At 42.9% G+C, this 16,398-nt stretch overlaps 1 protein-coding gene across 1 annotated transcript in view; it reads left to right on the top strand.

The window, feature by feature from the left end:
• Nucleotides 1-16,398, top strand: part of C2H20orf27 (chromosome 2 C20orf27 homolog) — a 121,162-nt gene that overhangs the window by 39,814 nt on the left and 64,950 nt on the right. The window contains exons 3-4 of the mRNA XM_030190981.1: nt 774-874; nt 9,155-9,293. Of these exons, the coding sequence (XP_030046841.1) occupies nt 774-874; nt 9,155-9,293 (240 nt within the window). The remainder of the gene's footprint in view (nt 1-773; nt 875-9,154; nt 9,294-16,398) is intronic.

Here is a 16,398-nt window from a genome sequence, read left to right as displayed (position 1 = left end):
CATCAGGTTGTAAGAAAAGGTGGAACACAGAGAAGATGGGAGTACAAAATAAGGGGACTCATTTTTAAAAAGTTGTATATGAAGTCAGAAAGGTGCATGAAATATAATCTTAGGTATGGTAGGAGTGGATAACAAGTCCTGTTACGGTATGTGTAGTTGTTGTTGGTCTTTGTGTGTGACCAGTAAGTTAATTGCTGCTTCCATTATAGACTTGGGAGAAGAGCCAAGCTTTCACCTGATTCCTGAAGTAGTCTTGCATCGCGCAAAGCCTTTCAAGGGTTGCATTCCATAGTGTGGGTGTGGCTACTCTGGAAAAAGCTCGTTGCCAGTTGTCACATCGTGTGATGTCTTTGGAGAGGGTGTGCTTAGGAATACTTTTTTGGAAGACTTTAGCGACTTTGGAGATGTATAGAAGGAGATTCTGTTCAAGTTCTCTGGCTCATTTCCATTACAGGCCTTGAATTGTTTTTAAATTTAGGCCTGTATTGTACTGATGGCCAGTGAAGCTTTTACAGAAATATGCTTATTTCATGCTTTCTTGAATTCTGTTAATAATTTTGCTTCTATAAACTCATTTCAGGGACTGTTCGTTATATCTACCATCCTTTCCATTAAGAAATATTTTGTTCCAGTTAAATAAGATTAAAATATACTGAGTTTACGTGACTAGTATTGATGATTTGTTTTTATTTTTTGAATGAGGACTGAACATTCTAAACAGTGCTTTTAAGTCTTTTTTTTTTTTAATTTGTTTTTACATTTTCATTTTTCAGCTGCAAAGAGTAAAGGAAGTGGAGTGCATTTTGAGGAAAAGCTAAGTGAAGACTCCATTGTTAAAGTTTTAGAGGAAGAGGATGGAAATATTTTAGTGAAGGTAGGAATTTTGAAATTCTGCAAAGCTTTCTAGGAATTTAAATGTGAAGTAATGGTAGAAATTTAGATATCTCTAAATACATCCAGCAACGGTAGAACCTGGATTTTCAAGATGGCTTGCCATTTAACTGGGTGAACATTTGAATGCCTGTTCCCCCTATAAGACTTGATTTAAAAAATATATATATTTGCAAAAGATTGCTTTCAGATTATAATGTCTTTTATTGTAAACTTTCCAGAGTTGCCTTCTGTGTATTAGGATTGTTCTTGTGTGTTTATTTGCAAGAACTTGCCCAGTCTTAAATTGTTAAGATTAATGGGCCCTTATACTAAAGCTTAGCTTGTGTTAATTCTGTTAGCATGTGCTAAATTCTAAGAAGCCCATAGGTTTAGCATTTAGCGGGCGCTAACAGAGTTAGTGCACACTAAGCTTTAGTAAAACAGCTCCTAAATATATTTTCTACCAAGCTAATTATGCAACTAAGTAAGGGTGATGGTCATTCTCTGAGGGCAAGCAGGCTTATAGATTCTCACAAGTGGGTGACACCGACCTACGTCTACTGGTCCGGGACTTATAACGAGTATAAGTAGAGTTTTGTGGAGAGCGAGACATGCTCCGCCGCGCATGCGTGCGTGCCTTCCTGCACACCGCAAGAACGCGGTCTCAGTTCTTTTTCTACTGCGGTGAGGAGAGGGCTTTTTTTTTTTTTTTTTTTTTACCACCTTCTCACAATGCTCGGTCATAAAGAGCTCTTTCGTGCCTTTCAACGATTTTTTTTTTGTCCAAAATTGTGGGAACCCCCTTTTTAAAAAATCTTTCCTTTATATTTTTAGTTAATTTTGCCTGGTTTTAGGTTTCCTTTCTTTTTTGTCGTCATTCGGCCTTGATTTTGTCTGAGAATTTTCCCTTTGTTTTTTTGCCCTTGCCCCTTTTTCAGGCACCATCGCTTTGTTTAATTTAGCCAAGGAAGTTTTTCCTTCAATATCCACAAAGGTTCCCAGTGGCTTTAAGCGCTGAACCCGGTGCAATCGGACAATTTCTGGGAAGGACACCCATTCTTGGTGTCTATAGTGTCTTGGGCCCGACCGTAGCCCCACTAACTGTGTTCTTTGTCTTCGTATGAAGAAGAAGGCCCAGATTTCCAGAGAGACTCAACAAGAGAAGATATTTGGTGCCAAGTCCATTGACATCGAGTGTTGCAGCGGCATTGGGAGCTTCAGTAAGCATGGCTGCTGCTAGACAGTCAAGCTACTACTGCTGCTCACAATCACAAAATGAACACTGTAAAACTACTCTTAGGAATTTACTCCATAACTCTGATCCAAACAATAATGCCCACACCTCGTAATGAAAATATCATACCCATACTACACAACCAACCCCAAACAACCAGATGCACCAACTTCCATCAAACCGACAACAGAACCTACAACTGAAAATCAGCCTACGAACAAACTGTACAAACTGGGGAAAAAAGGACTTAACAAATCTAAACCAATAAAACAACAACTAATAAAAGTCACCACAATCCGAAATATAGAAGAACCATACCATATAATTAAAATAGGTTACATTAATGCCAGATCCGCAGCAAACAAAACAAACACTAGCAGACTGGATCACAAAGGAAGCCATTGATTACTGTTCATCAATGAAACATGGATCCATGACCAAAATGATCCCATAATCTTGGACCTGTGCCCACCAGAATACAAAATCCTACATTGGACCAGAGAGGCAAAAAGAGGAGGAGGCATCACCCTAATCTACAGGTCTCACTTCACCACTGATACCACTGCAAAGTCAATAACATAACTTAAATTGCTTCAATCAGGATTCAACACAAAACCCTATCTGACTATCTGAATTGTTATATTCTACAGACCACCAGGTAAATGGAACGATGCCTATACAAACTTCACTGACTTCATATGAACTACTAACTCAAATGTACTAGTCAGGAGATATTAACCTCCACCTAGAAGACCCAAATGCAAATGGTGTACAAGAATGTAAGGAATTCTTCCAGTTGTGAGACTTCAAATGGCCACTTTTGAATGCTACCCACATAAAAGGTCACATACTTGACTTACTTGCACATAAATTTATGACAGACCGAAACTTCATAATAACAGAACATAAATGTTCAATCACACCATGGTCCGATCACTTCAAACTAAATTTGACCTTACAGTGGCTGAAGAAGGGACATCACCAAGCAGAAGAAAAAACATCATACAATATAAGAGGTCACGTAGATGAAAAAACATTTTGGCAATCGATATGACAACAACTGGTCAGCTTTAACTGATTCTAAATATTTCCTCGTGAAATGGGAAAAAATGTATTTCCGTTCTAAATGAAATAGCACCTATACGAACAAAAACCTCATACAACCCCAATAAAACACCTTGGTTCAACAACGATTTGAAAAAACTAAAAACAATATCTAGACTACTTGAAAGAACGTGGAGGAAAAATAGAAACGCACAAAGAAAATACAAAAATGAGATTAAAAAAATCCAATGGAACTACTATAAAGCACAAGTAGGTACAGACTACATGAAGAAATTATACAAACTACTAGACACTAAACCAGTTACCACATCAAATACCGACATTCCACCAGCAGGAGAACTTGCCAAATACTTTAAAGAAAAAGTTTCCAACGTACGCAAAACCATGTCTCCTGAAAACACTAACCTTGATACCTTCCTTGATGAATTAGACCCACACTGGAGAATACCCAGCAGATCAGACCTGGTTAAACTTCACCCAGATTACAGACGAAACAGTTGCACAGGCTACCAGTAAGCTCTCATCCGCTCATTGTCAACTGGACGCATGTCCCAACTATTTAATGAAATCACCATCTGACCGATTCATTGCAGATCTTACATCCCATCTAAACTACATGTTCCAACAAGGCTTATTCCCCAAGGACAAAGGCAACATTTTACTCACACCATTACTGAAAGACACCAAGAAGAAAACAAATAATATCACCAACTATTGTCCTGAGGCATCCATCCCATTGACAATCAAATTGATGGAAAGCATCGTAGCCAAACAACTCACGGAGTTTATCGACAAATTCTCAATACTTAATGAATCACAATCCGGTTTCAGACTCCTCCATAGTACAGAAACTGTACTAGTATCTCTCCTTGCCAAATGCAAACAAAAAATTGCACTAGGTAAAAACATACTCCTACTCCATTTTGACATGTCGAGCGCATTCGATATGGTAGACCACAATATATTACTAAGAATACTCGACAAGATAGGAATTGGTGGGAATATACTCAAATGGATCAAGGGGTTCCTAACCACAAGGTCATATCAAGTAAAGTCAAACTTGAACATTTCTCCAACCTGGGAAACCGACTGCGGAGTACCACAGGGATCACCTCTCTCACCCATCCTTTTCAACCTAATGATGACCCCCTCAGCCAAGTGTCTTTTCAATCAAGGCCTTAACCCTTTTCTGTATGCGGATCATGCCACAATATACATACCTTTCAAATCGAACCCTTTAGAAATCACCAATGTAATAAAAAAACAGCCTAAGCATAATGGATACCTGGGCAACGACATTCAAACTAAAACTCAACAAAGAAAAAACACACTGCCTCATTCTTTCATCCCAACATTTCACAAACCACCCCACAGCCATACACACCCTGGAACACACACTTCCAATCTCAGACAACCTGAAAATCCTCTGCATTAATATCGACAGCAACCTAACTAGAGAACCAAGCCACTGCCATTAGAAAGAAAATGTTCCACACAATGTGGAAACTCAAACGGGTAAAACAATTCTTCTTGAGGGAAACTTTTTTCGCAACATGATTCAAACAATGGTACTAACACATGTCGGTTATTGCAATGGAATATATGTGGGTTGCAAAGAACAACTCCTAAGGAAACTACAGACTGCTCAGAATACGGCAGCCAGGCTTATGTATGGAAAATCTAAATTTGAAATCGCAAAACCCCCTCCGGGAAAAACTACACTGACTACCAATCAAAGGACGTATTGCTTTCAAGATTTGTACCTTTGTTCACAAAATGATACATGGTCTAGCTCCAAGCTATATGACTGAACTAATCAACTTACCAATTAGAAACACAATTGAATTGGCCAGAACGTACTTAACCCTTCACTTCCCAAGTTGTAAGGGCCTGAAATATAAATCAACATACGCGTCAAGTTTCTTCTACATATACACACAACTCTGGAATATACTACCAAAACGCCTGAAAACCACAAATAATCATCTAAGATTCGGAAAAAACCTAAAGACACACCTTTTCAAAAAGGCATACCCCACAGAACTGACATAAATACCGAATAATGAAATATGACAATTTAACCAGGAAACGGACAGTACTCAACCCCGACACATGATCCCACCCTAGCATTCTGCTTGGGGTGAACCACCCCAATCTATTTACCGATACTTCTTTACTGTATTTGTCACTATAACGGTATCCCTACACTGTATTTGTTCACACCGGAGGCTGTAACCACCTCTCCAGAACTATGTAAGCCACTTTGAGCCTACTAATAAGTGGGGAAAGGTGGGATACAAATGTAACAAATAAATATTACAGGAACAAGCCCCTGCATGGAAACTGACATGTTCTAAGCCTGTGAAATGTCAGGTTCATAATGTAGGATAGTGCTTCATTGTAGTGTTACATGCTTTGTCTCTACATAGTTATTGTTGAAGAAAAGCCATGTGATGTTTTGCCGGAGCACTGCACACATGGTGGAGGAAAGTTTCATAGTTTGTTGAGATAAAAGTGAAACTTGGTCTCAAAGCTAAGTAATAATGTGGTGTAAAATAAACAGAGCACATTACCATAGTAACACCATTCCTATAGTAAACATAATGATGGCAGCATTATGTTGTGGGATCAGGGAATCTTGTGAAGATTGAGGGAAGAATGGCCAAGTCCTGGGATCAATATTCTGGGATTTGAGCCAGGTACAGTTGGGAAGCTCTTGTATGGAAGACTTAATTACCCAAATGTCCCTGTGGTATGCCCCTTAAGTACAGCTGTGTGGCCACGTACTCTCTCGGGCCCATTGATAATACCAGAAGTCACCCATCTAACAGGCAGCACTTAACATCAATCAGTTTTACTTAGGCTGTTCTTCTGCTCTGCTTTAGTGAGATAGGCTTGTAACAAAATTGCTGTATGCTTAGTTATTTATAATTTTTAGCATGATTTCTTTGTTTTCTAGAACTCTCCTAGTTTAACACTTGTCCCTCTTGTGGACTTTTCCAGAAAACTTCCACTTACTTTCTTTTTTTCTAGATTTATTATATTACCTTAATATTTATCTCAGTGTGAAACCTACTGTTTCAAGTGTTTACTCTTGTCTCATTTTTATTTAAACTGCATAAAAATAAAATTAAAAAACACAATTTTGAAAAATCCAAGATAGCGTCATGAAAGGACGTGAGGAATAGAGCTCCTCAGATACCGGTCGACTGAACGCCAGTTTTCCCAATTTACATCATGGGAAAGCGAAAAGGAAAAGCTAAAGCTCTTACCTCCCTGAGCTTAGCTGTGAATCCTGCTGAGCGCCAGTCTGTTCTGGAATCCTATGGAGTGACGGTCCTCCGTGAGCGACAACCCGATTCTGCAGGGCCCGCTCTTGTTCAAGCGGACCATAGCATAGAGGGGATATCGTTGAGTCCTCCCCCTACTACAGCCCCTCCTCGTCCAGGAGTAATAATGAATGCGACGGAGGCACAGGAGACTGGAGCGATAGGTGGAACGCCGCCCCTGGTAGCTGTGCTGGGAGCTCCCGTTGTATTCTCGACGCCAACTAGTTTTAATACAGAAGAAGTGTTCTCTTCGTCTCTAGCTGGCGATAAAACTCCTGAAGGACACCGAGGAAAAGTCAAACCGGCTGTTATAACGCTTGAAGCAATCTGGGACGCAATTCAAGGTATCCACACATCTTTACAAACTATTTCCAATTCATTAGGGGGTGAAATAAATGATTTAAAGCAAAAGCAGAGTAATATGGCTGAAAGAGTCCAGAATCTTGAGGCAGAATTTACAAATTCTCAAAATGTTTCAGCCACTTTAATCAAGGAACGAGATATTTTTGCCCGCAAAATTGTTTACCTGGAAAATCAAAGTAGAAGGAACAACCTGAGATTTATCAACTTTCCGAAATCTCCTTTAATTACCCCTTTGGACATGTTGAGAAAATATTTTTTAGAAGTACTGGAAATCCCAGCGACGGCGTTTCCACCTGTTGCTAGGGCCCAGTACATAACTGGAATAAATATCGCTGGACAATCTCAGGCTGCACCGGATCTTGATTTGACTCATTTTCTTGAAAGCTCCTTGGATACAGTGACCGAACGGACTACACTTTTAGTTACATTTGCATTAGAAATGGATAGGAATATTGTTTTCCGGACTTACTTTCGCCATATAAAAGCGGACTTTCTGGGTTCAAGGGTACAGATTTTTCCAGATCTCGCTAGAGACACGCAGAAAAAAAGGAGGGAATTCTTGTCTTATAAGACTAGAGTTCCCAAACTTGGAGCGGTCTTCCAATTAAAATTTCCATGCAGATGTTTAGTGTCACTAAATGCAAATAATTATGTTTTCTTTGAACCCTTAAAATTGTTAAAATTTGTTGAGTTACAAGAAGGTGTGGGTAAATCCTTAACTGCTTCCCAGTAAGAAATGCTATAATGTAGGCTATCGGGTTATACTTGCTCTTGAAATTTCAGTTACAATTTTCCCTATATCTATTTTTTTTTTCCTAGTACTTGGATTCTTTCTTTGATTTGTGGACAAAGTGGTTAGAGAAATATTTCCTATTAATTTTATGTTTGGACTAATGTACTTTCCTGTATTTCGTACATTTATTATGATATGTAAATGTAAAAAGATATAAATAAACAAATTAAAAAAAAAAACAAAACACAATTTTAATAGACAGCTAATGGATTTTGCTCAACTAGTATGTTTGATCCATATGTATTAGTAGAATGTTGTGTATGTCTAATAGAGAAAAGATTTATAATAGTAATTATGTAGGTAATAACCAAATTTGTTTTTAAAGGGTAAAACAGAAAAAAAGGGAAAACTAATCTCAAGCTAAGCAGCAAAACCACAAACACAATATAGTAAATCCATACTAATTATATCGAACTAAAACATTTTGTGTAATAAAAGGGCATCACAAATTCTGTATTCCAAATAGTAAGTTAAGGGACTTTATGGGATAAAAACCCACCATTCAAATCTAAACCTTATAATACAAATACAATGTCCTGTTTTTATGTGCCCACTATGAGGTTGAGATTTAAATGGTCAGGAAAAGCCAAAAACATGTTGATCAGCACTGGCTGAATAGCTTCCCCTATATATTAAAAAATAAATTGCTCATATTTCTGTAATTTTGTAAACCTTCCACATTATGGTTTTATTCAATACTCATCTGAAACAGTGCTGTCAAAAACTTCATGAAGCCCTAGACCAATACAAACAAGGCTGCACCTTTTTGAAAAAAATATGGGTGTGTTTTGGCAGGAACTGTCTGCTTCCGGTGGCAAAGACAATATTTCATCACCATCATTATCACAGAACATTTCAAGTTTTTTAGTTTGGCTGAACAGTCCATGCTATACTGTAGTAGAGCTAGTCTCTGTGATTTTGGTGGTAATAACCAAACTGCCATGTTGATGCAAATATCATGGGTACTTTTTACCCATGGGGTTTGCACTACTCGTAAATGCAAAACTACCAAAGTAGTTTTGTTTTGATTGCCACCTGAAAAATTACCTGTAGAGATTTGTGCTTGCTATCTCTGCAGGCAATATTTATGTTGGAAACAATGCATGTAGTTCTAATTATACAAAACCATGCATATTGTTCTGCCCCCTGCCAATGGAAACATCTCTTATTACGTGAACAAAATTAGCCAAGTTGTACAAGGACATGCATCTTGATTGTCCTCTCAATGAATAGGTCCACTAGTGTTTGTGTGAGGCAAGAACATATTTCCTTTAGCAGTAATATACCATGCTATTTGTGGAAAAGCTAATACCAGAATTTATAAAATGGGGGTTTTTTTGGTGGTGGTTGTTGGAGGTTGAGGAGATAAATTTGTATTTAACTAGGTTCTGTGACTTTTTTTTTAAATTCCTGGTATTATAAAGGTATGCCTGTTAAGAAGTTATGTAAAATATATATCCGAAAACTTACAAGTACTACTTGTGTGTTTCTGTGCAGGTAGGATTTCTGAAGATATTGCACAAATATGAAATCACTTTTGTTTTGCCTACTTTAAAGACACTTGGGAGTGATATATATGCCATGCACATTCCTAACTTGAACCTTAAAGTGACAGATATCACACCAGTATCTGAAGGTAAGATGCTTCAGCCAATAGGTTTATACGTAAAATAAATAGTAAACTATCACTGGTGGCTCAAATTCCACCTAGATTGGGAACAAAGAGTACACAGTTCATCTGTCATGTTAGCATCAAGCTGAAATAGTGGAGTGCTATCTTATATATTGTCAAAATATGAAAGAAAGTGTCAAAGACCCTGATGAAGGACTTGCACTGCAAAATTAATGAGGTGAAAATATACCAATGCTGGAACATCAGGTTATGATCACAGAAGACAGGAAACTGACAAGTTGCTCCATCTCTGAAAGTCTGTACCAGGAAATCCTGGAAAACACTTCATCTTGGCACATTTAACTTAATAAATTTATAGCTAGCTACTTTGTTTATCAAACCATACAAGCAGGCACAGTTCATGTGACCCATCTTCAGTACTTAGTCTTTCTATCATAAAACAGTGCAAAACATCACTGCTCAACTGATTCTTAAAGTTTCACGATATGAAGGAGCATCACCAATCCTAATAATATTGCGTTAGCTTCCAATAAAAGCCATGTCTGTTTTCAAATTTATGTGCTTTCATATATCATATATGGCACCTGATTATATGTAGACTTTTAGATCTACCAATTCAAAATGCTTTTGTGGGTGGTAGAGATTATCTTGTTCTTTATTTTACCAGCTGCAAGAAAATAGTTTATAAATCAATCTTTGCTTCTAGGTTTACCTGCCTGGATACTAAATGGTGGAATTCACTTCCAAAGGAAATAAGATGTATGAATGATTATATGACCTTTTGTAAAATGTTAGACCTTTCTTAGAAAGTTTTTATTACAGGATAATCAGCAGCCATGATCCTGATTTATAATTAATATATGTTTTTTTTTAAACTTGTTCTACATGATGTTTCATTTGTATATTTTTATTCATTGCAGATTTTTTTCTTTTGCCTTTTGTAGAATTCTTTCTCCAAGGACAAGCAGGCCAGTTAATTCTCACATGTGGGTGACATCGTCCACGGTGCCTGGCGTGAAACGCTTTTCAACGTACTATTTCTTTAAGAGCTCGTGGCCTTCCCGCCCGCCGTGAGAGTGTGGGACCATCAGTGTCTCTTCATCCGTGGTGAGGAGAGAACATGTTGCGTCTCCTCACAGCATCTGTACATTTATTTTTCTTCCTTCCTTAAAAGTTTGTTTTTCCCAGTTTTTAAGTTTTCTTTACTTTTCTCAGGCTTACAAGGCCCTCTTAGGCCTGAGCATCGGCTGGGATTTTTCCCATTATTTTTTCGGTGATTTGCCCCTTTTTATATCAAAGCAGAAAAAAGCACAAGTGTGGACCTCTGGGAACAGGACAAAACCCGACACGGGCCGTGTTTCGGCAGTGAAACACTTGCATCAGGGGTCAGAAAAAACTACAGTTAGTTTGGATAATAGAGTATGCAAATCCTCTGCAGGATTCTACTCTTTTTTGCAACAGAACAAAACACTCTCACTGCTTTTAAAAGAGTTACTCAAGTAAACAGCATGATCTCCTTGTTCCTGTGGTGTCACTGTCTGAATAATCATTTGATTTGGCCACAGCTGTTTTCTATGTCATTTGAAGGTTCCTAGTAGCTTCACGTGCGGTGCTTGGTTCAATCGGACCATCTCTGGTGCTGACACCCAATCCGTGTTATCTAGTGTTTGGGGACTGACCATAACTCTACTAACTGTGTTCTTTTTTTTTGCGTATTCAAAAAAGAACATGAGTCCGGAGAGGCTCAGAAAGAGAACATTTTTGGAGCTAGGTCCAAATAGTCAATGTTGGCATCTTGACACCATTCTGGGCAAGGATTTAATTTCTCCTACCTGAGGCAGGCTCTGTCTCAGTCTTCCCATGAGGAGTTCTTGGCTGACACCAATACGGACCACTCATGGGCATCTGATGAAGATCTATGGTACTTCTTGGAGGAGGAGTCCTGTGGCATTCCATCAGATCCCTTCCCACAAGAGGAGAGGTGAAAGTCTCCACCTGAGAGTGTCTCTTGCTTTTGTAAAGGAGATGTGACTGCCATCCCCATTCATTTGGAGACGGAGGACAAGCCCAGGGCTGAGATGTTCGAGGTCCTAAGACTACAACTTTCCTTCTAGAGAGGCTGTGACTATCCCACTTCAGAAGATCTTGTGTGATGTTCAGGTGAAGAACTGGGAGTCCCCTCTGTTGGCACCTGTCCTCCCCAAAATGATTACCATGTATTGGATTCTTAGATCCCCTGGATTTGATAACCCACAGTTGCCTTACTCCCTGGTGGTGGAATCTGCACTCTAGGCCAGAAGTTCTAGAGACTTTGCTTCAGAGGCTCAAATTGTTGATCCTTTTGGGTTGAAAATGTATCAGGTCTCAATGCTCATATCCCATATTCAGTCATACCAGCTGTGCATGAATCTGTACAGTATGACTGATTTGGCACTTTCTCTCCCACCGGAGCAGGCCGAATCTCTTCGTCAGCTGGCCAAGCAGCAGAAGTGATATTGTAAATTTCTGGGCAGGGGCACTGATACTTTTGATGTGGTATCCAGGATTTCTGCCCAGAGTATAGTGATACGCAGACTCTTAGTTGTTCATGTCTGACTTGGACCGTTGCGGTCCAGCAGAGGTTGCCACATGCCACGTGCCGTGGAGATATTTTTTTAAAGAGAAGGTGGAGGAGGTTGCAGACCTCAAAAAAAAAAAGCACACTGATGACCATCAGCACTGTCTCCTGGCAAGTGCCTTCTGTAACCTCAACCAAGAGGCTTTTGGGCAAGTCAGAGGGGTCTCTATTACAGATTAGTATGCGCCTTCTTCTCGCCCTCCTCAGCAAGCTCAGCCCCAGTGCACTCTTTCTTGCCAAGAGTGTTCGCCTAAGACCCAAACAGCTACCCAGTCAAAATATGAGTTTTTGACTGGCTCCAGCAGAGCATAGCTGCAATAACAGTGACTGTCCCAGATAACCTGGGGGGGGGGGGGGGGGGGGGGTAGGCTGAGTTTATTCCCAGAAAGGTGGCCCTTTGTATCCTCTGACCAGTGGGTTCTTCTCAGTTACTCCTTGCATTGGTGTCAGTGACCACCAGATTACTCTCCAAGAGCATCTTACTTCAGCTGTTGTTACAAAGAGGTACTTGCAGAGGAACTGTCCACCTTTCTAAAGGCCCATTCATTTGAGCCTTTTCCACCAGGGGAAGAAAAGGGATTCTTCCAGGTACTTCCTTGTTTCAAAAAAGATGGGGGGGGGGGGGGGGGGGGAGGGATTCATCCCATCTTAGACCTAAGGGCCCTGATCCCTGCCACTCTTTTTCCCAATGATTTGTATTCTATTAGCTATCCTCTCTGCACTTAAAGGATGCCTAAACACATATTCCTTGTCATCAAGCAGATGAAGCCATTACGTATGGGTTATGTCCATCAACCAGCAGGGGAGATAGAGAGCACTCAAACTTTCACAGTGCCCTCTTGGCCAGCTAGCTCCACTGCCTCTTCAGTATTCTCTATCTCCCCTAGCAGGGTGGCTGCAGCTTGTTCGAGCTCCAGAAAAATCTGCCGGGAGGTGGTTCCTGGCTTGCCAGTTGTTAACCGGGGTGTTGGAGGCTATAGCAGCTTCACTTTAAAGGCACATAGGTTAGCCCTTTCCCTGCCTTACCCATACCTCTGTGGATGTGGACATATTGCCTTGCTTTCCCTGTCCTTACCCACCAACAGCGGATGCAGGCGCATATAGGTTCGCCCTTTCCCTGCCTTTCCCACTCATCTGAGCCTCCGGAGTCTTCAATACCTCTGCTTTCCTCACAGCTTAAAAAAAAAAAAAAAAAAGTCGCGTCACGTTTTTAAACGCAGAGACGCTGGAACAGAGGTTTTTGACCTGATTTTCAGCAGGATCGTAGTTGTACACTAGATCCTTTGAGGTAAGAGTGTTTTCCAACTCCTCCGGGGTGGGCCCGCGATCGGGGCGATTTTGGCGCGAAACCGCCATTTTGGATTTTACCGCCGTTTTTCGGCAATGGCTGCGGACAATGTAAAGCGCTGTTCCACTTGTGGCAAGCGCAAATCAGCAGCAGGGCTCTGTAAATCGTGCTGTACTGGCGTAGGAGCCGGCCCGAGCATGGCGAGCGATGTTTCTTCCCGCTCTGAGCTGGCAGCGGGCGCCATTTTGCTTACACCGCATGGCACGGCCTCCGTGGACACGGAGAGACCTGAGCCGGGTGGGGCACCTCGAGATGAGGTTATTTTAGGAGTGGCTAGCACCGGACAGGATTTGGGTGCCCAGGGTGAGATTTTCTCCCCGGATTTTGTGCTTTTGCTGCATAAAGCATACATGATGAAAAGAGCCCTTCCTCAGGGGTCGCCTGAGGCTCCTCTGATTGCCCCCCCAATGGACTCTGGCCTGGGACTGCCCAGTGAGGCTTTTTTCCCGGATGCTTGGCCTAAAGATAAGCGCAGAAGGGTTAATTCCCCTTCAGATTGTGGTGCACCTTCCCCCCCCCCCCCCCCCCCCCCCCTTGGTCGGGGTGTGAGGATTCGGAGAACTCTGACAGACGTTCTTGGGCTGAGGAACCAGAGTCAGGTGCGGATTTACCACAGGATCTGGATGATCTCTCCGCGGTGAGGATTTTCCACCATGATGAGCTGCCAGCGTTTATTTCAGATACCCTGCAGGCCCTCTCGATAGAAGATCCTGACAGTGGCATGGCCTCCTCGGGTAATCCCAGGATGGCTAGTACCAAGAAAGCTGCTCGGGCCTTCCCTTTGCATGACTCCATCCTAGAGCTTGTTTCGGCTCAGTGGGCTGACCCCGAGGGACCTTTGAGAGTTTCCAGGGCTATGGGGCAGTTATACCCTCTGCGTGAGGGACATTTGGCTCGTTTTCAAATGCCCACAGTGGATGCCCTAGTCACTGCGGTGACAAAGAGAACTACCCTCCCTGTTGAAGGAGGTGTCGCCCTGAAGGATGTTCAAGACCGTAGGCTGGAAACAGCATTGAAACGGTCCTTTGAAATTGCAGGTCTCACTGTTCGGGCTTCTGCATGCAGCTGTTATGCTGTTAGAGCCTGCCTAGCTTGATGTGGCTCCGCGGATGGAGGTGGCCTTGTCCTTTCTGGCTGATGCCCTTTATGACCTTGTCAGAGCTTCGGCTAAACAAATGGCAGTAGCAGTGGCGGCTCGCCGTCGTCTGTGGCTACGACACTGGGCAGCGGACATGGCCTCTAAGCAAAGGTTGGTGAAGTTGCCTTTTCAAGGACTTCTCCTATTTGGTGAGGAGTTGGAGAAAATTGTGAAAGACTTGGGTGATCCAAAACCCCAGCGCTTGCCCGAAGATAGGCAGAGGCCTTCCTCTAAGGGCCAGGCGGTCCACTCCTCGTACAGACCTCGCTTCCGTGAAGCTAGAAGGTACCGCCCGGGGCGTTCTGCTGGGTTCACTTCACGTGCCTGTGGTCAGCAGAGGAACTCCTTTCGCTCGGACAAGCGTTCCGCAGCCGGTGGCTCAAGACCAGGAGTTCAGGGGCGACCCTCTCAATGATGGTGCGCCTGCCCTCTCCTCGATGCCTGTCATCGGAGGACGGCTTTCCCTCTTTGTCGAGGAGTGGGCCAAGATTTCCTCAGATCAGTGGGTTCTGGACCTGATCAGAGATGGATACAGAATAGAATTCAACGCCCCAGTAAGAGACGTGTTTGTGGAGTCCCGATGCGGTTCTGCCGTCAAACGGGCGGCGGTGGAGGAGACTTTACAAGGTCTGATTCAGTTAGGGGCAGTGACCCCGGTGCCTCCCGCCGAGCAAGGCTGCGGCCGATACTCCATCTACTTTGTGGTGCCGCGAAAAGGTGGATCCTTTCGCCCTATTCTGGACTTAAAAGAAGTGAACAAGTCCCTGAGAGTGCGGCATTTCCACATGGAATCCCTGCGCTCCGTCATTGCGGCGGTACAGCCAGGAGAGTTTCTCACGTCTCTAGACCTGAAAGAAGCTTACTTGCACATACCGATTTGGCCCCCGCACCAGAAGTTTCTGAGGTTTGCGGTATTGGGAAAGCATTTCCAGTTCAGGGCCTTGCCTTTTGGCCTCGCCACAGCTCCCCGAACCTTTTCGAAGGTAATGGTGGTAGTAGCTGCTTTTCTCAGGCGAGAGGGTATCAGGGTTCACCCGTACCTAGACGACTGGCTCATCAGAGCAGACTCTGCAACAGAGAGCTTACAAGCTACAGCCAGAGTGGTCTCAGTACTTCAATCTCTAGGCTGGGTCGTCAATATGGCCAAAAGTCACCTGACCCCTTCACAATCTCTAGAATTTTTGGGGGCCAGGTTCGACACAGTCTCGGGCTATGTGTTCCTACCCGAGCTAAGGCGGTGCAAGCTTCAGAATCAGGTCCGTCTGCTCCTGAGGATGCCCCGCCTGCGAGCTTGGGACATTGTCCAGCTGCTGGGATCGATGACAGCCACGATGGAAGTGGTACCCTGGGCGAGAGCGCACCTGAGACCTCTACAGTATTCCCTACTCCGGAGATGGTCTCCTATTTCTCAGGATTACCAATGCAGACTTACTTGGCTCCCTGCGGCCCGACTCAGCATGGAGTGGTGGCTCTCGGACAGCATGCTGCGGCGAGGAATGCCGCTGACGCTCCCCGTTTGGTGCCTAGTAGTAACAGATGCCAGCCTGAAGGGCTGGGGCGCACATTGCAAGGGGAAGCATGCCCAGGGTCTATGGACACCCGAGGAGTCGGAGTGGTCCATCAACCGCCTAGAGTTGAAAGCGGTGTTTCAGGCGCTTCTGGCCTTTCAAGTGACCCTGGAAGGATTGGCTGTCAGAGTGATGTCGGACAACACGACAACGGTGGCCTATATAAATCGACAAGGCGGAACAAGGTGCAGAGCACTAGCCACGCAGGCCGAATTGATTTGCCACTGGGCCGAGCTGCATCTTCAGTGTCTGTCGGCAGCTCATATTGCAGGTCAGAGCAATGTGCAGGCCGATTATCTGAGCAGGCATCAGATCGATCCAGCAGAATGGAATCTGGCAGACGAAGTATTCCTGCAGATCTGTGCCAAATGGGGCAAGCCCGTGTTGGATCTAATGGCGAAAGTGCCAATACCAAAGTCTCGTGCTTCTTCAGCAGA

The sequence above is a fragment of the Microcaecilia unicolor genome, chromosome 2 (assembly GCF_901765095.1).
Source record: "Microcaecilia unicolor chromosome 2, aMicUni1.1, whole genome shotgun sequence".
In the NCBI taxonomy this organism is placed as follows: Eukaryota; Metazoa; Chordata; class Amphibia; order Gymnophiona; family Siphonopidae; genus Microcaecilia; species Microcaecilia unicolor.
Note: the sequence above shows the minus strand (reverse complement) of the source record. Positions and strands in the feature narration are given on the sequence as shown.